Source organism: Durio zibethinus, chromosome 7, assembly GCF_047325235.1.
Source record: "Durio zibethinus cultivar Kanyao isolate XHJ-2024 chromosome 7, ASM4732523v1, whole genome shotgun sequence".
Taxonomy (NCBI): Eukaryota; Viridiplantae; Streptophyta; class Magnoliopsida; order Malvales; family Malvaceae; genus Durio; species Durio zibethinus.
The window spans coordinates 27,532,797-27,554,462 of NC_143168.1; the positions used below are offsets into that span (position 1 = coordinate 27,532,797).

Genomic DNA, 21,666 nt, shown 5'->3' on the forward strand with positions numbered 1-21,666 from the left:
ACCTCCATACTTGAAAACCAGGGGCATTGCGCGCGCCCAAAGAAATTTCGTTGTTAAATTGGTCATTTTGTGAGAGCGTATTAGGGTGACGAGCAAAGATCCTTCGGTTCTTGCGTCTTTCGGAAAGAGTTAGATTGTAGACTGACTCAATTGAAAGCTCGAGATTCTAGCCGGCAGGGAGTATTATAAAAGATGGCTGACTTTGGTGAGTGCTTTGATTTCGTTTTTTATTTTTTGTCTTCGAACAGTTTTTTGTCTAAGCTCTAGAAGCATAAAATTTTGGGGTTTCTTTTTGGTTGAAGAGGGTCGATTTCAGGTTTGTTCTAGGTTTTTATACTTCAAAGCTTGAAATTTTTGAATCGACTAATTTGAAGATTTTAGATATGGTTCTGAGATTAATTCGAAATTATTGTCTTCTTTTTCTTATTCTTCTCTTTTCTTCGGGTGTTTTCACTTTGTTTCCAGAAAATTCTCACAGTAGCAAAGATTTGAGAAAAAGAGAAAAACGCATGCCAAAAATAGAGAATACAATACAGATTGCTGACACAGGAGAGTCAATTATGAGGTAGCTCTTGTTTTGGCCCAACGCAATGTTTATTCTGTACTCTTTCCATTGTCAATTTTACCTTTCAAAGTTGTATATTTTATACTTGCTCGTGTTTTGCCGTTTTCTTGTTACACTTGAGCCTGCGAATCATAGGATAGGCAAACCTAGTTCCAGCATGGAAGACAAAAGCATATTTCTCACAAGCAGTGCATTCAAGTGTCACAGTCACAGGTCTTTCAACAATGAACAATCTAGCTCTTATACTGACGATGTTCTCATCAAGGAGGAGGACGACAAGGAGAAGAAACCTAACACTCTAACTGGGCCTATTAACAGGGAGATGAAGGTTACAAGCCAATCTTATGGGAAGGAAAACTTGGAGAAGAAGATTTCAAGTCTACCTATGTCTCACAGCAAGGTATTGGAAATCATCACGTTTGCGAGTTGCTATAAGAACCCCTCTACAAAATTGCAAACTTTTACAAATCTGGTTTGTTTTAGATTACTCCTGTAAATACAATTATGCCAACTGTTTGGGTTTGCCTTTTTAAGACAGATTTGGAGTGTCTTGAAAGTAATTGATTTGATTTCTGTGTTGTCTTTGGTTGTAACTGTCTTATAGAGAATGCAGACCATGGTTGTTGATATGCAATTGTTTGAAATAGAGTCTTGCCAAGAGCTAAAGAGAGACTTAAAAAAGATGAGTAGGCATGAAGAAAACCTTCTGATTCTAAAGGTATACGAATTTGTTATCTCTTTTTTGTCATAATTCATGTATTTCCAACTTTTTTTTTCATTCATGAACTAACTGAGATTTATCTTTATATTGTTTTAGAAATTTTTGAAAGTCAGAAAAGAGAAGGAACACAATGATCAAGGGGTAAGTGGCACTAATCTCTAAATAATCTTGCGGTATTGCTTTAATTTCATAAGTAAGCCAAATGCTGTTTTTTTTTCAAGAAAATATTTGTGTCTTTTTCTTGTAATAAAAAGCAGTGGTGCAAACATCAAAAAATAGGATTTGAAAGGTTTATTATGACACCTTATTGATTAGTGTCAGTTTCCATTTGAAGGTATTTTTCGCCACTTCATTTTCATTGAGTAATGACGTCAGTTGTGTGGAAGAAAGGGTGAAGCAGATGGCAACAATATTAGCGATGGTAACCCTACGACAATGGATGTTAAATGGTTGGAAAGATTTGGAAAGCTTGGCCAAATGTGCAAAAAAGTCTCATATTTATAATGCCCTTCAAGACAGCATGTTCAAAAGCTTGGCCAAGTTTATTCTAAGTATTTTTGATACGGTACATTCTTTGCTTCTATGAACTTTGCTTTTTTCTTTATGCACAGTTTTATTATTTTAACATTTCTACGCTTAAGAGTTGATTGTCAAGCCTTAAGTGGGAACTGAAAAAAGTTCAATTTGAGGTTTGGTTTGCTTTTTGTTGGTTTTCTTATTAATATACTTATTCTTCTAGAAATTAATATTACTTTTATGGCTCATTTATCTGTCTTAAGGTTTATAAATGCAGTCAAGGTAGGTTTTTTAACATGTAAGGGTCTTTCCAATATGAGATTGGCTTGAACTGATGGTAGATCTTTAAAATGTTAAGGGATCTTTGTGTTAGTGAAGAACTAGGTTCTTGAGTAGTCTGCTCCTATGATTTATTCTGGTTTTCTTCTCCTTATTCTCATTTAAATTATTTATAATATGCTTTATTTCGATGGAATTTTCTTTTCTATTTTTAGTGTTCTTTGGCTTCTCTTATGGTTTTAATGCCTTCTTATTTCTGGTTATTAAACAAGTGCAGAATTCTTTGTAGTTCCTTTGCTGTTCTAGGGGGACAATTTGCTTATTTATTATTATTTTTTTTTTGCAGGAAGATCTTGAACGATTCAACTTTTATAATAGGATTGTATCTGAAAACAAAAAATTTTATCGTGAAAAGTTGTTACCTCTACCTCTAGAGGTTTGTGTTTGTAGTCATGTCCTTTGTTATTGATATACACACACACACACACACACGGACTAACACGTGAATGCACACATGAAAATGCATAGATATGCAGCTCAAAGACACTCAAATAATGCAACTTGCTAATTTGGGGTAGCTCACCATCAATGATGTCCTAGCTAATGATTTTATTTAAATCATGTATGTGACATTATGATTAAAACACTATCCTTTTTTATAGGATTGTGATGACCCTGCGAAACTTATTGCTGAAGGGAAGATAACTCTAGATGGTTTTCCTTTGTTGACGGAGTATGATATGGGATTTCTTATTCAGGTGTGTGTTTTTATTTATCTTTGCTAGAGGATGCTTTTATGATATCTGCTAATATTGTTGTATGACCATAAAATATTTGTACATATGCAGGAGTACAAGCTAAACTTTATGGCGCACATACGAAAATGGACACCAGCTGTAGTGGTATGTTGTTGTGTTTAATACAACAAGGATCTAGTACAATTGTTTTGGTAGTCAGTGTTGTGCTACGTGGGTTCTTTATGTTATGATCCACTGTTTTTACATAGTGGTTTCTGGTATATTTCTGTTGTTATTTTCTTTAAATTGTATTTGTTCAATGACCCATTGAATTATTTTTTGTTTGTTAAAACAAGATTCCAAGTAACAAGGAAAGCATCCAAATTTATAATTTAGATGCCAAAATATTTAGAATTTGTTGGCAACCTTTTCCAAAAAAATAATTTCTCCTCTGTGGCTGCCAAATGTTAGAATTTATAACTGTTATTGAATCTTTCTTGTTTTGAAGAGTTTTGAGAAACCATCATTTGTATGATTAAATAGGTTAAATTTATTTTCATGACATCCTTGGCGGGGAAAACGCCCAAATACCATTCATGTGCATTCAATCAATCCTTGCTTGTTTTCATATCCAATCGTTCTCATTTTGGTGGGTTGGAATTTTTTAAGGGTTATTTTGCATTCTTCTGTTGAGATGTTTATGCCTTGTTCATTTGGTGTTCTATAGGTTGAGTTTATGAATTTTGTGACTGATGAAATTGAAGGCTGTTGCTTCAAGGTAATAAAACATTTGTGATAAGAATTTAAGACATTTATTTTTGTTCTCTTAATCTACTATTTTTTTTGAATTTGTGATAATTTTTCTTCTTGTTTAGAAAGGATGCCACAAACGTTATCTGGAAATGGCCAGAACTGTGATGCTTCAGTTTGCTCCTTTGAAGGTAGGAGATTTTTTGTCATGTAGATTTTGGTGGTCTTCTAATTTCTCTAGCTGTTAATTATCTGGTTCTGTTTCTTTTGTTTTTTGTTTGGTACAAATTTGACCCCTTTGAGTTGGGCCAGCATGCAAAAAATCTAAATGCATACGTATTTGGTTCCGTTCATTCATTTCCTAATTTGTGTCTACATGCATTTTCGTATGTATATATTGCTAAGAATTATTCTTTAATCTGACTCGGCTCTTACTGCACATGTAGGAGGAGATAAAGATGCATACAATTATGGAGAATGGTTTATCTCCATGTTATTGCATTACAGATGCATTGCGATATGAAGCTTTGTCTGATATTGGTATACTGGATATAAAGAATCATTTAACCTCTGCCGATTTGGAGGATATGCTTGAGGAAGTAGCTTGGAGAACGAACTGTTCAATGCTTTCGCTGTCAGGTGGGAGATACGACAGCGTACGTCTCATATTTTTGTTATTTAATGTGGTCATGAACTTATAATAATGACAACAATTGCTTGCTTTGGTGTATTTGTGGGTATTATATTGCTTATTTTTAAATTGTTTTAAAACATGACTTTTACAGGTGCGCCTTTTATATGTGGGTGTTACTCATGCATTGATGTTTGGGCCTTTTGGTTCATTTGCTGATGAGGTCATTGACTTGGTTAAAATTGCTGAGGCACGGAGAAGATATGAAGGTCACCGATACATCAGCAGGCACCATATCCTCTGGGCAGTTGGTTTGACAGGAGTTAAGGGCTTTGTTGAGAAGCTTATTAATGGTCTAGGATTGCAGAATTTAGTTGAAGAACCTGCAGCATATCCCCCGTACAACATATACATGTCAGCTCGGACAATAGCAAATATTCTTGGTAAGTTTCGTTTATCTTGTTTTTATAATTGTTTTGTTGCATTTCTGTTTGGTTGCTGCTTTGATTAGTGGGCATATAATTTCAGGTGATGAGATTGTCGGAGTTGAGCATTTGGTTGTTGCCATCGCTTTTGAAGTGAATCAGAGAAGCCTAAATGGGATGGGAGATGTTTCTCCACCTGTTGTTGCAGATGGAAGTGCATGGAATAAGTTCGGAAGCAAGAAATGTGTTCAAGAGTTTTTAAACGGTGACGAAACATTGTTTTGTTCCTTCCCAAATTTCTTCTGCCCTTGTGGTTATGGAAATCTCGGATATAATATGCATGGCATTTTTCACTCTTTGTTGATACATGGTTCCTTTTCTAACATTTGTTTCTTTGCAGCTGTGAAAAGGTATAAAAAGAAAGCTGGTAGAAAGTTGATAAAGTTGCCAACTAAGATTGTACAATGGCGGGCTCCAGAAACGAAGTTATTGGATCAATTAAGAAGGGTGGAGAAGGACATGAAATATGGTTGGCATGAGTTCGCCAGTCTTCGATGTAAGAGTCCATAGATTTTGATACTGTTACTAATATATATCCAACCCATAACTTTTAACTTTTGATCTGCCTCTGAAGGCTCTTATTATTTTACTATTTAAATTTTTTTGCCAGTATTTTACTATTTACTATTAGTGAATATAAATTTTGTTCTATTATGAAATGAATCTGCCTTGGTTTAACCACTCAAATGAATTTGGTTATATACTAATCAATTTCAATTTGATCAATCTCGCTTCAATACGTGAAACTAAAAGTAATTGATTGATGCGTTTGCATTTGTCTTGTTTTAAGCTGTCCTTCCTTTATCATCGTCGCTAATAGGATATAATGAAATTGAAGGCTATCAAAAAATTTTGAGTGCATTAAGTACATAGAATTTTTTACCGATAATTAGATTTGAAGTTTGGTTTATATTCGATTGTTAAGTTTAATAATTGATTAAACCATCATAAATAATATTTTGACATTAGTTAATTAAATAAAAAAATTACGAACATGATAAATTATGATAGTATTTAGTTTGTTTGTAGTTGAAGTATAAACTACTATAACAATCAATGAAAATTTTATGAATAAATTTTATTTTTTTCGTTTATATATTTTTAATAAATTTTATAAAATATTATAAATAATATTTTAATTCTCGTTTAAGTAAAAATAAATTATATCAATATAACAAATTTCATTTTTATTGAATTAGTTTACATTTCTAATTGAGTAGAAAGAGGAGGCGAGATTGATTTACTTTATTTGTGGGCATGCTTACAGACTTAAGAAAAATATGAAGTGAAAAGAGAATGTTGCGTTGATCTTATGTACCTTTTTTTTTAATCTAGATGTACAACGATTTTTTTTTTTTTTTGAATTTCTACTTGGATCAATCATATGGAATTGAGCCTGCAAATTCAAATGGGTTAGACTGAATCAGAAGACTGAAACAGCCCATATATCATTATCGTAATCTATAAATCATTCCAACCATACGCACATTCCAGCCTTCTTAATTAATCGATAATCCTCTCGTATTATTCGCACAACAATGGACGACAACCGAATCAGTTTTCCATCAGTTTTCTCGCCTTTAAACATCTGCAAAGTGCAAACTGAAAGCATTTTAAGTTAAACTATATATCAACCAAGATTAAAAACTTTCATGAATACCCAAGATCTGCATGACAAAAAGAAATTAGGCAAACCTAGTTCCGTTATGGGAGACAAAAGCAGACTTCCCTCAAGCAGGGCACTCAACGGTCATTGTCACATGTCTCTGAGTAATGAACAACCTACCTCTCACAAGGTTCTCATCAAGGAGGAGGAAAATAAGGAGAAAAACCTAGCTCTCAAATTGGGCCCACGGATATGAAGGTTACAAGCCAACGTTACAAGGAGAAAAACTTGGAGAAGAAGGTTTCAAGCCAAACTATGTCTCACAGCAAGGTATTGGAAATCATCATACCTTTTACAAAATTGCAAACTACGTTACAAGTCTGGTTTGTTTTAGATTACTCCTGTAAATACAATTATGCCAACTGTTTGGCTTTGCGTTAGTAAGACATATTTGGAATGTCTTTGAAAGTAATTAATTGATTTTTGTGTTGTCTTTGGTTGTGAGTTGTGACTGTGTTATAGAGAATGAATACAATGCTTGTTGATATGGCACTGTTTGAAATAGAATCTTGCCAAGAGCTAAAGAGAGACTCAAAAAAGATGAGTAGGCATGAAGAAAACCGGCTGATTATAAAAGTATGTGAATTTGTTATCTCTTTTTTGTCATAATTCATGTATTTCCAACTTATTTTTTCATCCATGAACTCACTAAGATTTTTCTTTTTTATTGTTTTAGAAAATTTTGAAAGTCAGAAAAGAGAAGGAAGACAACAATCAAGGAGTAAGTGGCACTAATTTCTAAATAATCTTGTGGTATTTCTTTAATTTCACAAGTTAGCCAAATGCTGCTTTTTTTTTTCAAGAAAATATTTGTGTCTTATTCTAGTAAGAAAAAGAAGTGGTGTCAACATTAGAAAATAGGATTTGAAAGGTTTATTATGATACCTTATTGATTAGTGTTGGTTTCCATTTGAAGGTATTTTTCGCCACTTCATTTTGGTTGAGTAATGATGTCAATTGTGTGGAAGAAAGGGTGAAGCAGATGGCAATAATATTAGCGGTGGTAACCCTACGACAATGGATGTTAAATGGTTGGAAAGATTTGGAAAGCTTGGCCAAATGTGCAAAAAAGTTTCATATTTATAATGCCCTTCAAGACAGCATGTTTAAAAGCTTGGCCAAATTTATTCAAAGTATTTTTGATACGGTACATTCTCTACTTATATGAACTTTGCTTTTTTTTTTTAATGCTCAGTTTTATTATTTTAACATTTTTTCGCTTAAGAGTTGATTGCCAAGCCTTAAGTGGGAACTGAAAGAAGTTCAATTTGAGGATCGATTTTTGCTTTTTGTTGATTTTCTTATTAATGTACTTATTCTTCTAGAAATTAATATTACTTTTAAGGCTCCTTTATCTATCTTAAGGTTTATAAATGCAGTCAAAGTAGGTTTTTTAAAATTTAAGGGTCTTGTTAAGGGTCTTTCCAATTGGCTTGAACTGATGGTAGATCTTTAAAATGTTAAGGGATCTTTGTGTTAGTTAAGAACTAGGTTCTTGAGTAGTCTGCTCCTATGACTTATTCTGGTTTTCTTCTCCTCATTCTCATTTAAATTATTTATAATATGCTTTATTTTGATGGAATTTTCTTCTCTATTTTTAGTGTTCTTTTGCTTCTTTTATGGTTTTAATGCCTTCTTATTTCTGGTTATTAAACAAGTGCAGAATTCTTTGTAGTTCCTTTGCAGTTCTAGGGAGACAATTTGCTTATTCTTTTTTTTTTTTTTTCTATTTTCAGGAAGATCTTGAACGACTCAACTTTTATGATAGGATCGTATCTGAAAACAAAAATTTTTATCATGAAAAGTTGTTACCTCTACCTCCAAAGGTTTGTGTTTGTAGTAATGGTCCTTTGTTATTTATATATATATATATATACACACACAGACAAACACATGAATGCACATATGAAAGTACATAGATATGCAGCTCAAAAACACTCAAATAATGCAACTTGCTAATTTGGGGTAGCTCACCATCAACAATGTCCTAGCTACTGATTTTATTTAAATTGTGTATGTGACATGATGATTAAAACACTATGCTTTTTTATAGGATTGTGATGACCCTGTGAAACTTATCGCTGAAGGGAAGATAACTCTAGATGGTTTTCCTTTGTTGACGGAGTATGATATGGGATTTCTTATTCAGGCGTGTCTGTTTTTATTTATATTTGATAGAGGATGGTTTTATGATATCTGCTAATTGTGTTGTATGACCATAAAATATTTGTTCATATGCAGGAGTACTATTCAGACTTTATAGCGCGCATATGAAAATGGATACCAGCTGTAGTGGTATGTTGTTGTCTTTAATACAACAAGGATCTAGTGCAATTGTTTTGGTAGTCAGTGTTGTGCTACGTGGGTTCTTTCTGTTTATGATCCACTGTTTTTACATAGTGGTTTCTGGTATATTTTTTTTTGTTATTTTTCTGGTATATTTCTGTTGTTATTTTCTTTAAATTGTATTTTTTCAGTGACGTATTGAATTATTTTTTGTTTGTTAAAACAAGATTCCAAGTAACAAGGAAAGCATCCAAATTTATAATTTAGATGCCAAAATATTTAGAATTTATTAGTAACCTTTTCCAAAAAAATAATTTCTCCTCTCTCAAAAAAATAATTTCTCCTCTCTCGCTGCCAAACATTAGAATTTATAACTGTTATTGAATCTTTCTCATTTTGAAGAGTTTTGAGAAACCATCATTTGTATGATTAAATAGGTTAAATTTATTTTCATGGCATCCTTGGCGAGGAAAATGCCCAAATACTACATGTGCATTCAATCAATCCTTGCTTGTTTTCATATCTAACCGTTCTCATTTTAATGGGTTGGAATTTTTAAAGGATTGTTTTGTATTTCATCTGTTGGGATGATTATGCCTTGTTCAGTTGGTGTTCTATAGGTTGAGTTTATGAATTTTGTGACTGATGAAATTGAGGGCTGTTGCTTCGAGGTAATAATATATTTATGATGAGAATTTAAGACATTTATTTTTGTTCTCTTAATCTATTTTTTTTTTTTTTGAATTTGTGATAATTTTTCTTATTGTTTAGAAAGGACGTCACAAACGTTATGTGGAAATGGTCAGAACTATGATGTGTCAGTTTGCTCCTTTGAAGGTAGGAGATTTTTTGTTCTCCTTCATCTTAACATCTAGGGTTTTCACTAAGTCATGTAGATTTTGGTGGTCTTTTGATTTCTATAGCTGTTAATTATCTGGTTCTATTGCATTTGTTTTCTGTTTGGTACATATTTGACCCATTTGAGTTGGTCCATCATGCAAAAAATCTATATGCAGACGTGTTTGGTTCCATTTATTCATTTCTTAATTTGTGTCTACATGCATTTTCATATGTATCTATTGTTAAGAATTATTTGTTAATCTGACTCGACTCTTACTGGACATGTAGGAGGAGATAAAGATGCATGTAATTATGGAGAATGGTTTATCTCCATGTTATTGCATTACAGATGCATTGCGTTATGAAACTTTGTGGGATATTGGCGTACTGGATATAAAGAAGCATTTAACCTCTGCCGATTTGGAGGATATACTTGAGAAAGTAGCTTGGAGAACAAACTGTTCAATGCTTTCAGGCGGGAGATATGACAGCGTACGTCTCATATGTTTGTTGTTTAAAGTGGTCATAAACTTATAATAATGATAATAATTGCATGCGTTGGTGTATTTGTGGGTATTATATTGCTTATGTTTAAATTATTTTAACACTTGACTTTTACAGATGCGGCTTTTTTCTTGGGCTGTTGCTCATGTCTTAGAGTGTGGGCCTTTTGGTTCATTTACTGATGAGGTCATCAACTTGATTAAAATTGCTGAGGCACGGAGAAGATATAAGGCTACCGATACATCAGCAGGCACCATATCCTTTGGGCAGTTGGTTTGACAGGAGTTAAGGGCTTTGTTGAGAAGCTTATTCTGGTATAGGATTGCAGAATTTAGTTGAAGAACCTGCCGCATATCCCCATACAACTTGTACATGTCAACTCGGACTATAGCAAATATTATTGGTAATTTTGCTTTATTTTGCTTTTTGAACTTGTTATGTATCATTTCTGCTTGGTTGCTGCTTGATTAGTAGACATATAATTTCAGGTGATGAGATTGTTGGAGTTGAGCAATTGATTGTTGCCATTGCTTTTGAAGTGAATCAGAGAAGGCTGGATGAGAAGGCAGATGTTTCTCCACCTCTTGTTGCAGATGGTAGTGAATGGAAAGAGTTCGAAAGCAAGAAATGTGTTCAAGCTTTTTTAAATGGTGAGGGAACATTTTGTTATTCCTTTCCCTAATTTCTTGTGCCCTAATGGTCATGGAAATCTTGGATTTATGTTCATGGCAATTTTCACTCATGGCTTGGTTTCATACATAGTTCCTTCCTTTTTTAACATTTGTTTCTTTGCAGCTATGAAAAGGTATAAAAAGAAATCTGGAGAAAGTTGATAAAGTTGCCAACTAAGATTGTACAATGGCGGGCTCTAGAAACAAAGTTAATGGATCAATTAAGAAGGGTGGAGAAGGACATGAAATATGGTTGGCATGAGTTCGCCGGTCTTCGATGTGAGAGTGTATAGATTTTGGTACTGCTACTAATATATATATATACCTACATGATAATAATTTCTTTGTTATAAATTATCTTCGTTTGATATATCATCACCAATCAATTTAAAATTATACCTTACTTGAATATGTTATACATGACATGTTATCATGAGTTTAGTAATATATATCTCGCATAAGAATATAATCATATTTTGTCAATCAATAAAACTCATAAAACTATCATAATGTATGACTGAAATTTAATCATATAATTATATATTTTCAATCACTAAAACTCATTAAGGAATCATAATATATTACTAAAGTTTAATCATTTATCAATAGTATCACAAACATGATTAAAATTATATTCACTAATGTATATAATACAATTCAATCATTTTTTATATTAAATCTCATACCTAGAGTCAAGCATGGTTACATGCAATAATATCAATAATTCTAACATAAATTCTTAATTAATAAACATGCATGATACTGCTAAGTATCAATTAACAATGCACGAAAATGCATTACTCTCAAATAATGTGTCCATAACAAAACCATTTAGTAATCCTTGAAATGCTTTATTAACAATATTAACAAAATATTCAACTTTATTAAATTAAATCACAAGTTTTAAATAAAAATTAAATAAAAAAATTAAAATTAAATAAATAAATTTGAATATAATTTTTAGATTCATTTAAATTCAAAATTGAATCTTAATAAAAATATTTAAAATTTAAATCAATTTGACTTGACTTTAATGTATATGTATATAAGTTATTTATAAATATTAAAAAATTAATTTTTTATTTTTTATCTTTTAAAAAAATTATAAATATAAGATTATTTATATTTATTAAATATTTGTGAGAATAAAAATTAAAATAAATTTTAAATATCTGTTAAATAAATAAAAAATAAATTTAATACGAAAATTCAAAGATGCTGAAAAATGCACTATCTATCCATATCCTGCCAATTCGCATCCCTAGTTTTGGACGGTATTATAACGTTGGATTGTTAGTCCAACTCCAAACGAGTTACAGTACAACAATTTTTCCACAAAATTGATGCAGACAGCGCACCTAACATGGGACTTGGAAATTGGATGTGAAATTCTCTGCTCAGGAAAGAAGGACATTACTGGATCAGCCTACTATTCACAGACAGCATAGAGAGAGAGAAAGAGAGAGAGCAGTAACATACATGGCAGAAAGCTTGGAGTATGGAGCTTTCATGGAGAAATTTACTCTTCGACCAGGTCCTTCACCTCTCGATCATCACCAACTCCCCTTGAGTGGCCTCACTTTTGCTGTTAAAGACATGTCAGTCCATGTTTATGCAAGTATTGTCTTTTCCAACTTTTCCTCATGAAATTATTCTTCTAACCATGGATGCCAGATATTGGATAACTCAAAGCAGATTACCTGTTTTCTTTCTTTTATATGCTAGTTTTTGCTTTGGATTTTTTGTTTCATCTTTTGTCAGCAAAAGCTTGTATGTGTAGATAGTGTTTTACCAATTCATACACCTATTTCTAAGTACAAGCTCTTCTGCATATTTAGTTTTTAACTGCATTTAGCCTTGAGTCTGATTATATTCATTTATTACATACTACTGTCTTCTGTTGAAGTATCTAATGTCTTCGCGAGTCAACCTTCTTCCTGGTTGTGATTTCAGCCATTTGGGACTTCCTATATTCTTTTTTGTTGGTAATTGGTATATGTCTTTGTTGCAAGCTCATATCAATTTCAGTTTTTGATTATTGGCTCTTGTGCTTTCTGGTTGCTTGATGTTTATAATCTCAAATTAAAAGTATGGAAACAGATTTGATGTGGATGGATATGTAACTGGCTTTGGAAACCCTGACTGGGCAAGAACTCATTCAGCTGCCACATCTACGGCACCAGCTGTGTTGGATGTCTTAAGGGCTGGGGCAACTTGTGTTGGAAAAACTATCATGGATGAAATGGCATACTGGTGAGATTTGTTTTATAGATTTTATGATTACAAATATAATTACTTTCCTTGATTAATCACTCTTGCTGGCTATACCTCTGAGTAATTTTATCTTCTTTTTTTTTTTCAAGCATTTATGGAGAAAATAAGCATTATGGCACTCCCAGGAATCCATGTGCACCAGATAGGGTGCCTGGAGGATCTTCCAGTGGCTCTGCTGTTGCAGTAGGTGCAATGCTGGTGGACTTCTCCCTAGGTGATCATTTTCCTTTTCACTAAGATATTTCTTCTCTCTATTTGACCGCAATTTGTGGAACTGAATTTTTATTTCCGGCATAGGAACTGACACTGGAGCAAGTGTGAGACTCCCTGCATCATATTGTGGAATTCTTGGGTTTAGACCTTCACATGATACTGTCTCCACTGTTGGAGTTCTTCCTTTCGCACAAAGTTTCGATACTGTGGGTAAGGATTAAATGCGATGTTCCTATTTCAAAATCTATATGTTGCAGTTAGCTGATCTGAGAAACTTTTAGTCTGATTGACCATGCTAATAACCTGAAAAGCCTAACTTGAAAATTAAGGGGCAATTTTTTTTCATACAGTAAATAATGCCAATAGAAGCAGTAATTTTATCAATTAAACTAGTTTAGGACTAATCAATAGTCACTACTTTATTTGAAAATGTGATAAAGTTTCCATGCCTGTATTTATGTTCTACAAACTCCATGAATGAACTATATTTGTAAAGCTCCTTAGTGGTCACTCCTTTTGACGTCAAGTTCTAATGTAGGATGGTTTGCTAGGGATCCTGTGATTTTGAATCTAGTTGGACGTGTTCTGCTGCATTTGCCTGATGCGGATCCTACCAGACCTACTCAGATTATTATTCCAGAGGATTGTTTCTGCCTATCAAGTGTTCCAAGTGAAAGAACAGCTCAAATTCTTGTTAAATCAGTTGAGAAGCTCTTTGGAGGTAAGTAAATCAACCATAGGCTTATTTAAACTTAAAGGCTAATAGAGATTTATCCAGGCTTGGAAATGATACTTGTTAACCATTTCAAGTATGGATGTTCAGACACAACCTGGCTGATTAGAAGGGCCATTAGACTTTACTTTAGGTATTTGAAAGTGCAGGTCAATTTGTAAAGCATGTAATCCTTGGAGACTATGTCAAGGACAATGTGCCAAGTCTGCAGCATTTCATGGATAAGGAAAATGAAGGCCAAGAGTATGATATACCATCCTTGGCAGCTCTTTCAAGTGTAATGCAGTTGCTTCAAAGGTGCAAAACATCAAGTAACTTGTAACCATTCAGCCAGCCTGATGTGTTTAAGTATTATTACTAAATTTAATCACTGCAGGTATGAATTTAAGAGTAATCATGCTGAATGGGTCACCAAAGTGAATCCTGATTTAGGTCCAGGAATATCTGGGCGGGTATGGAAAGCCATTAGAACAACACAGGAAAACATTGACATCTGCAATTCTGTGAGAAGTGAATTACGTGCTGCACTTACTGCTCTGCTTGGGGTACTTTCTGATCTGTTACTCTTTCGCTCTAAACATTTTGCTACCTAACTAATGCTCTCTTGAAGTAACCTGGGTTTGAATTGATAATAATCTTGATGAATGTTCTTTTTGAACGATGTATACATTAATATAGAAAAGTTAAGCCTGATTTACCATTAAAAATTAGAGATTCTTTGCTTGTATATTTTTATTCAATGCAATTTATACCAACATATGTAGATGTTTGCCTGCAGTATTAAACTTTTGACATATTCTTCCCATTTCTTTTTTATAAGTTAGACTAGTCTTCTTTATTTCTCCTAGTAACCATATCTATCTCTTACCAATAACTCTGCTTGAACATGCTCTTTAAGGACCATGGCATCCTAGCTATCCCCACAGCTCCAGGGGATCCACCAAAACTACAAACTGATCCAGCCACACTGGCAAGATTTCGTGCTAGGGCTTTTAACTTGCTCTCCATTGCAGGATTATCTGGATTCTGTCAGGTTTTAACTCGAAAAAGTTTCGACTATTTTTTCTCCTTGTCTTTAATAGTACTTTCAAAATTCTTATATGTCTGGTCTACAGGTAAGCATACCTCTGGGAATGCATAATAATCTTCCCGTGTCAATCTCCTTGCTAGCAAAACATGGTTCAGATGCATTCCTGCTCAGTATTGTTGAGACTTTATATGACACCCTCAAGGGAGAAATTGCAATGCTGAGAGAATGAGTTGGATTCAATCTGTTTTTTATATTTCGGCAAGTTTATGTTCTTTTATAACAAAACTAGGCATGTTGTGCCAGTGCCACTCAGTTAATTGGATTGGGATTATAATATGTGAGCATGAAAATGTTAGAGGACGTTTTGTTTCCATCCATATATATTTAATAATTGAGAATGGAAAACTTCCAGTCCATGGAAACTGTAGATACTCAAAACTGATTAAAATTATGTAGGTATATAATTATGAACAGTATCAATTATTGTTTCCCTGCTTGAGGTGGTGGTGTCTGATATTTATTAGCAATAAGGTTTTATCTCCCAACCAGTCAAGTATATAAGAGCTAAAATATGATGTATCTGTTTCAACCAACGAAACAAGCTATGGATATTTCATCTATTGATAACCCTGAATTAAAACAGAAGGTTTCCCGTTGCCGCAGTTGCAGTGGTGACACTCCTAGTTTGCCGTTACTAAGAACAGACACACCAATTTGAGAATGAGTTGGAACTGTTACTTGTCTTTGGCTTGAGCATTGAAGCCTATATGATGCATACCTGCAAAAGGTTTGGGTTGGAACATTCTGAGCTTGCAGAAGAACCTATACAGACCAATTATTACTTCATATAAATCTTTGACATGGATTTGAAGAAGCTCAGAAGAAGTTCCATTTAGAACAAAAAAAAAAGTGCTTCTACTGCATTTTAATCAATTAATATCCATAGTTTCCTTCAACCTTTTGTTCCATATATTTAAACAACCATGAAAATATCTTCACTTTGTCTTAAGCCAATTTTTTTTCAACTACATTAGGTGCGCATCTTGATTTTGTAGTCCAGGTGTCTGCTGTTGCTTATCCTTATCTTGATCGCTTGTCCTTAATAAAAGCGAAAGGGGAGGGCGCCTAAATCATTGATCAGCAATTATTTTCAATCTCTGGTAATAATGTGATAGCGGACTCAAAAGTCATCACGTCACTAAGACAGCTATAGTAGATCATAAGTACTCCTACATAAAATGTAACAAAGGAGAAAAGAGTCATTAGACAAGAAATTTTGTTACATTTTGAGAACGATGCAGACAAGGCATCCAACATAAGACTAGTAACAACATTGTTTTCTCTTGTAGCTGGATTCTCTGCTTGAAACAAAAAGGACTTACAGATAAATGAGTTTACTACACATTTTACACAAAGATAGCAGCAACAGACATGGCAAAAAGCTTGGACTTTGGAGCTTTCATGGAGAAATTTACTCTCCAGCCTGGCCCTTCACCGCACCAACTCCCTTTGAGTGGCCTCACTTTTGCTGTTAAAGACATGTTTGTCTCTCTCTATATGCATTTTACCTTTTAATTTTTCCTCATTAATGTCACTCTTGCTTCTATATGATGGAAACATGACAATTAAAGCATGTTCTACTTATTTTTTTGCATCTTAATACTTGTATACCAATTCTTGCTTTTGGATTATTGGGATATGATTTTGTCAGTAATCTACAAAAATGCTTGTCTTAGTTAATTCATGCACCAATTTTTATCCATACCATATATTCTTCTGTTTCTGTAGTGTTTACTGTTTATACTTTATAGCCTAGAGTTCTATTTATTCACCTGAATGTCTGCATGTGTCTCCACTCTCCAGTCTAACAAATCAACTTTCAGCCACATGTTTTAACTGTATTGTCCTGGAGACCTGGTGTACTTTCTTTTGAATTTCAGTCATTGGTTTTTCTCTTGTATTCTCGTAAATAATTTGTGTGTGGGTATGTGTTTAATATTTGCAAGCTCACTAATCAATTTCTGCTTTTGATTACTGGACCTTGTCTTTCCTGTTCTGCTACCTCAGTATTTGAGACTAACTGGTTTAACTTCAAAGTTGGAAATAGATTTGACATAGAGGGATATGTCACTGGCTTTGGAAACCCTGACTGGGCGAGGACTCATTCAGCTGCCACATCAACAGCACCGGCTGTGATGGACCTCTTAATGGGAGGTGCAACTTGTCTGGGAAAGACTGTCATGGATGAAATGGCATACTGGTCAGAGTTTTGATAGATTTTTATGACTCCTCTTTTCTGATCATAAAACTTGTTGGTTTTATACATGTGTAAATTTTTACATTCAGTATGTATGGAGTCAATAAACATTATGGCACTCCCACGAATCCTTGTGCACCAGATAGGGTGCCTGGAGGATCTTCTAGTGGCTCTGCCGTTGCAGTAGGTGCAATACTAGTAGATTTTGCCCTAGGTAATAACGTCCTTTTCAAATGATATGTCTTTCTTTATTCATCATCCTTCTTCAAGTGAATTTTCATTTCTAACATAGGAACTGACACTGGAGCAAGTGTAAGAGTCCCTGCATCATATTGTGGAATTCTTGGATTTCGGCCTTCACTTGGTGCCATCTCTACTGTAGGAGTTGTTCCTTGATACTGTGGGTAAGGGCTAAATCTGATGGCACCTTTTTTGAAATGTACATAAGAGAAATTTTAATTCTGATGACCATAGAAGTACACTTGGAAAAGCCTAATATCAAGATTATTGTTTAATCTTGATTACCTGCAATGTTTAAACACAGTTCAAAGTCAACAAATTTATGGACCAAACATATTAACTTGTGAACAATATTTTCCTCGGTTGACACTGGAGCAAGTGTAAGAGTCCCTGCATCATATTGTGGAATTCTTGGATTTCGGCCTTCACTTGGTGCCATCTCTACTGTAGGAGTTGTTCCTATGTCACAGAGTTTTGATACTGTGGGTAAGGGCTAAATCTGATGGCACCTTTTTTGAAATGTACATAAGAGAAATTTTAATTCTGATGACCATAGAAGTACACTTGGAAAAGCCTAATATCAAGATTATTGTTTAATCTTGATTACCTGCAATGTTTAAACACAGTTCAAAGTCAACAAATTTATGGACCAAACATATTAACTTGTGAACAATATTTTCCTCGGTTTTTCTTTTTTTCTCTCAAGCATGTCCTCAGAAATTTTAGCTTTTTGATAAAGTATAATAGCAAATATCTTTTACCAATGAAACCAGACAACACTAATAACTATTTTCATCTATACTTTATTTCAGAACCACATAACTGGTAGAGCCCTTAATTTGGTATCATTGTTTTGACTCTGAATTCTCATTTAGGATGGTTTGCTCGGGACCCTGTGATTTTAAACCATGTTGGACGTGTTCTTCTGCATTTACCTGATGTGGATCCTATCAAACCAAGTCAGATTATAATTCCAGATGATTGTTTCCGCCTATCTAGTGTTCCAAGTGATCGAACAGCCCAAGTTCTTGTAAAGTCAATTGAGAAGCTCTTTGGAGGAAAGTAATTATACCATAGCCTTCTGCAAACTTTGTTAACTGGCCTTACTTTGAAAGCTTGTTCTTTGGCTTGGCTTGAATAACAATATGTGGTAATTTTTTAGGCTTAGAGGGCATCCAGAATTGCATTTTTTGAATTTACAGTGATCTGTCAGAAAATGACTCATTAACAATGTCTCTTTTCATGTATCTGATATTAAGATAGATCTTGTCCCGTTAAATATGCCATCTGAGGTACTTTGCTGCATTTGGGACCAACATCGCTTTGGTACTGAAAGCCGGTTGCTTCTCAATAAGTCGGATCTCACTTTTATGGATTTGCAAGTGCAGGTCAATGTGTAAAGCATGTAATCCTTGGAGACTATGTGAAGGACAAAGTACCAAGTTTGCAGCATTTCATACATAAGGTAAACGAAGACCAAGAGGATGATATACCACCAGCCTTGGCAGCCCTTTCAAGTTCAATGCGATTACTTCAAAGGTGCCAAACATCTTGAAACTTTCTAGTATGCCTGCATGGTGATTTTCATATGATCCAAGATCATGTATATAAGCATTATTACTAAGTTCAACTACTGTAGGTATGAATTTAAGAATAACCATGCTGAATGGGTCACCAAAGTGAATCCGGATTTTGGTCCAGAAATATCTGAGCGGATATGGGATGCCATTAAAGTAACAGGAGAAAATATTGATTTCTGCCACTCTGTCAGGACCGAATTACGTGCTGCACTTACAGCTCTGCTTGGGGTAGTCTCTGTTCCTTTCATTGTAAATGTTTTGTTAGTCAAACATTATGCTGATTCAAACAAATCTCTCCTATGACTAAACCTGTCTTTGATTAATGATAACAGGCAAATGTTCTTCTGGATGTCTTACGCATTGCATGAATATAGAAAAGTTATGACCTAGCTACTATGGAAAAAGAAAAAAAGAAAAATTATTCATATTAAGTTACTCATTTCTTATAAATCACTCTACTTAAATGGACTCTTTTAGGATCATGGCGTCCTTGCTCTCCCAACAACACCAGGGGAACCACCAAAAGTGCAAGCAAATCCAGCCACATTGGATTTATTTTTTTCTAGGCCTTTTAGCTTGTTGTCCATTGCTGGAGTGTCTGGATTCTGTCAGGTTCAAACTTGAAAATCCTACAAGTTTTTTTTTTCCCATTTTTCCTCTTTTTCATTGGTATGGATTTTGAAATGTGTTAGTATCTGTTCTCTACAGGTCAGCATACCTCTAGGGATGCATGATAATGTTCCTGTGGCAATTTCCCTGGTGGCAAAACATGGTTCAGATGCATTCCTGCTCAATCTTACTGAGAGTTTATATGACACCCTCAAAGAAGAAATTGGTATGCTGAAAGAATAAAGTGCTAATTTCACTGTCTTTGACAAATTATCAGGGCTAGAAATTATTATGCCACTGAATTCTCGTACTAATAGTGTTAATGCAGCATTACAATCTGCAGAAGCATGAGACATGGTTCCACAATTCCTATTTCTCGATCTTAGTCCATGCTCATTGTAGAATCCATAGTTAATTGTAAAATATATAGGAAGATAATTGCTGCTTAGTTTGTATAACATATAGTTTAAGTTCGAACACTGCTCTTAAAGCTGTTGTCTTCAATAATATTATTTGTCAGCTTCGATATCCTTGCACTTCTGTCTCTTGTTATAATGTTTTTGGTAATTAATTAATGATGAGAGACACTTTATCTATGGTGCAATGATGCACAGGCTTTGGTTGAAACACTCTCAGAGGAACCATTGCAGGTGAGGAAGTAGAACCTAATTATATCACTGATGAAGTTTGGTCTTCTTGATGATTTGCTGATAATAAAATTTAATCTCCAATTCAGTTGAAAAGACATAAGAACTAAAAATTTGAACTTAATGAAAGATAATCACTTCTCATTTCAAGATTTGAACCTAAAATCTTCAACTCAAAAATCTAAAAGTTTAATTGTTGGGCTATTTGGTATCCTATTGAGGACAAACCGTAAGGATTTGAATTTTTTTTCCTTTTTTTATTGTTATCCATGTCAATGCTTTGAATTAACCTTCAAGATTTTCAAAGCAACACAAAATTGACTAAAATGAATTTTATGATGATAAATCTTCACTTTTTTTTTGGGGGGGGGGGGGGGTGTTGGGGATTATGATAATTTTGATTTATTAAGTAAAAAAATCAACAGCTTTAATAAGCGTCTATATTATAAAATCAATTTTCGATAAAATGAAAAATACATATATATATATATAATAAAATTGTAATTATAGAATATGATCTTAATAAAAATGCATATATTTGTTTTAGTGAAAAAAATTTTCAAGAGAAAAATAGAGATGTCTCCTCCATTATCCATGATATGTAACAATATCAACGAAATTTCGTAATATCATTTGGTCTAAATGCTACCAGAAAAACATAAACCAAATGATAAAACAGAAAGATTTAAAATGTAAAAAATCATAACATGAGTGATTCCACATATTTAGATTCCTATATATTTACTCATATAGTACTTTATTGTACAATATATATATATATATAAAAGAATTATATGATAAGTCACATGCTGCTGAACAGTGATTTCATCACCTTTAGGCTCAAGTCATTATCAAGCAGCTGCCTCTCGGGATAATTGAGGCTGACAGTTACACCTTAAAAAATTAAAATCTTTAATGTTTTGCTTTACTTTTTATAACTGAAAAAAAATTGTGAAACAGTATGAATGACGCATTTACCTAAGATTTTTCAAAATTATTAAAAAAAAATTTACACTTACGAAGATTAACAAAAAAACTCCATTAATCAAAATTCGATCCTTAATTCTCAAGAAACATATGATCGTATTAAAAAAATATTCAGTAATTGTTAGGGTCTTCCAACCAATGTTGAAAACTGAATTACAGTGAAACTATTAAAAAATTATTTAATTCCCAATAAATTAAAAGAGGAAAATTAAAAATTAAAAAAAAAAAGAAGGTAGGTGGCAGTGGCCCTTTTCAGCGTATCAACGTTGAATCCAGTTCAATGGTGGACTTGGACTAATTTAATTTATTTCATGAGTTTTTTTTTTACTTTAAAAGGAAATATGTTTTTGGGAAAAAGCCAACGTGATGGATCAGATTGATTGTCTTCCACATCCCAAGCGCCTTTAAGGCACTTGTAGTACACGACGGCCCATATTAAATGGAA

At 33.6% G+C, this 21,666-nt stretch overlaps 4 protein-coding genes across 17 annotated transcripts; all 4 read left to right on the forward strand.

The window, feature by feature from the left end:
- Positions 1-5,343, forward strand: LOC111277619 (uncharacterized). Of its 12 annotated transcripts, none has more exons than XM_089764154.1 (15): positions 1-205; positions 466-565; positions 773-965; positions 1,170-1,283; positions 1,383-1,427; positions 1,621-1,851; positions 2,428-2,517; positions 2,744-2,839; positions 2,930-2,983; positions 3,546-3,596; positions 3,694-3,759; positions 4,015-4,224; positions 4,354-4,642; positions 4,728-4,889; positions 5,025-5,343. In XM_089764154.1, exons 1-15 carry the CDS (start codon positions 193-195, stop codon positions 5,192-5,194), a joined length of 1,884 nt encoding a protein of 627 aa, XP_089620280.1. In that variant the 5' UTR covers positions 1-192; the 3' UTR covers positions 5,195-5,343. The 12 variants fall into 12 exon arrangements, with proteins under 12 accessions (XP_089620280.1, XP_089620274.1, XP_089620277.1 ...); XM_089764151.1 differs by having other exon boundaries at positions 46-205; positions 701-965; XM_089764149.1 differs by having other exon boundaries at positions 46-205; positions 701-778; positions 884-965; positions 4,728-5,343.
- Positions 5,344-8,759: 3,416 nt separating this feature from the next.
- LOC111277621 (uncharacterized) lies at positions 8,760-10,982 on the forward strand. The gene is made up of 6 exons (XM_022864028.2): positions 8,760-9,307; positions 9,408-9,473; positions 9,765-9,968; positions 10,098-10,383; positions 10,469-10,630; positions 10,776-10,982. The coding sequence occupies exons 1-4, from the start codon at positions 9,266-9,268 to the stop codon at positions 10,257-10,259; spliced, it is 474 nt and encodes a 157-aa protein (XP_022719763.2). The 5' UTR covers positions 8,760-9,265; the 3' UTR covers positions 10,260-10,383; positions 10,469-10,630; positions 10,776-10,982.
- A 943-nt stretch (positions 10,983-11,925) lies between these two features.
- On the forward strand, positions 11,926-15,393 carry LOC111277282 (amidase 1-like). Of its 3 annotated transcripts, none has more exons than XM_022863627.2 (9): positions 11,926-12,265; positions 12,752-12,904; positions 13,015-13,139; positions 13,223-13,348; positions 13,677-13,859; positions 14,021-14,168; positions 14,248-14,416; positions 14,770-14,904; positions 14,987-15,393. In XM_022863627.2, the coding sequence occupies exons 1-9, from the start codon at positions 12,258-12,260 to the stop codon at positions 15,128-15,130; spliced, it is 1,191 nt and encodes a 396-aa protein (XP_022719362.1). In that variant the 5' UTR covers positions 11,926-12,257; the 3' UTR covers positions 15,131-15,393. The 3 variants fall into 3 exon arrangements, with proteins under 3 accessions (XP_022719362.1, XP_022719358.1, XP_022719363.1); XM_022863623.2 differs by having other exon boundaries at positions 11,933-12,249; XM_022863628.2 differs by having other exon boundaries at positions 11,952-12,185.
- An 820-nt stretch (positions 15,394-16,213) lies between these two features.
- LOC111277283 (amidase 1-like) lies at positions 16,214-20,123 on the forward strand. The gene is made up of 9 exons (XM_089764158.1): positions 16,214-16,442; positions 17,009-17,161; positions 17,248-17,373; positions 17,760-17,884; positions 18,274-18,454; positions 18,785-18,937; positions 19,038-19,206; positions 19,456-19,590; positions 19,687-20,123. The coding sequence occupies exons 1-9, from the start codon at positions 16,333-16,335 to the stop codon at positions 19,828-19,830; spliced, it is 1,296 nt and encodes a 431-aa protein (XP_089620284.1). The 5' UTR covers positions 16,214-16,332; the 3' UTR covers positions 19,831-20,123.
- The last annotated feature ends 1,543 nt before the right edge of the window (positions 20,124-21,666 follow it).

Excerpts from the sequence above, each read along its gene's own strand:
- LOC111277619 (XM_089764146.1), top strand. Across the intron at positions 2,984-3,545 it reads AATGGACACCAGCTGTAGTG|GTTGAGTTTATGAATTTTGT; the intron begins GTATGTTGTTGT and ends GGTGTTCTATAG. Across the intron at positions 4,225-4,353 it reads CAGGTGGGAGATACGACAGC|GTGCGCCTTTTATATGTGGG; the intron begins GTACGTCTCATA and ends TGACTTTTACAG.
- LOC111277621 (XM_022864028.2), top strand. The coding sequence starts at position 9,266 with ATGAATTTTGTGACTGATGAAATTGAGGGCTGTTGCTTCGAG. Across the intron at positions 9,308-9,407 it reads TTGAGGGCTGTTGCTTCGAG|AAAGGACGTCACAAACGTTA; the intron begins GTAATAATATAT and ends CTTATTGTTTAG. Across the intron at positions 9,474-9,764 it reads GTCAGTTTGCTCCTTTGAAG|GAGGAGATAAAGATGCATGT; the intron begins GTAGGAGATTTT and ends CTGGACATGTAG.
- LOC111277282 (XM_022863623.2), top strand. The coding sequence starts at position 12,131 with ATGGCAGAAAGCTTGGAGTATGGAGCTTTCATGGAGAAATTTACTCTT. Across the intron at positions 13,140-13,222 it reads GCTGGTGGACTTCTCCCTAG|GAACTGACACTGGAGCAAGT; the intron begins GTGATCATTTTC and ends TTTCCGGCATAG. Across the intron at positions 13,860-14,020 it reads AGTTGAGAAGCTCTTTGGAG|GTCAATTTGTAAAGCATGTA; the intron begins GTAAGTAAATCA and ends TTGAAAGTGCAG.
- LOC111277283 (XM_089764158.1), top strand. The coding sequence starts at position 16,333 with ATGGCAAAAAGCTTGGACTTTGGAGCTTTCATGGAGAAATTTACTCTC. Across the intron at positions 17,162-17,247 it reads ATGGATGAAATGGCATACTG|TATGTATGGAGTCAATAAAC; the intron begins GTCAGAGTTTTG and ends TTTTACATTCAG. Across the intron at positions 18,455-18,784 it reads TCAATTGAGAAGCTCTTTGG|AGGTCAATGTGTAAAGCATG; the intron begins AGGAAAGTAATT and ends ATTTGCAAGTGC.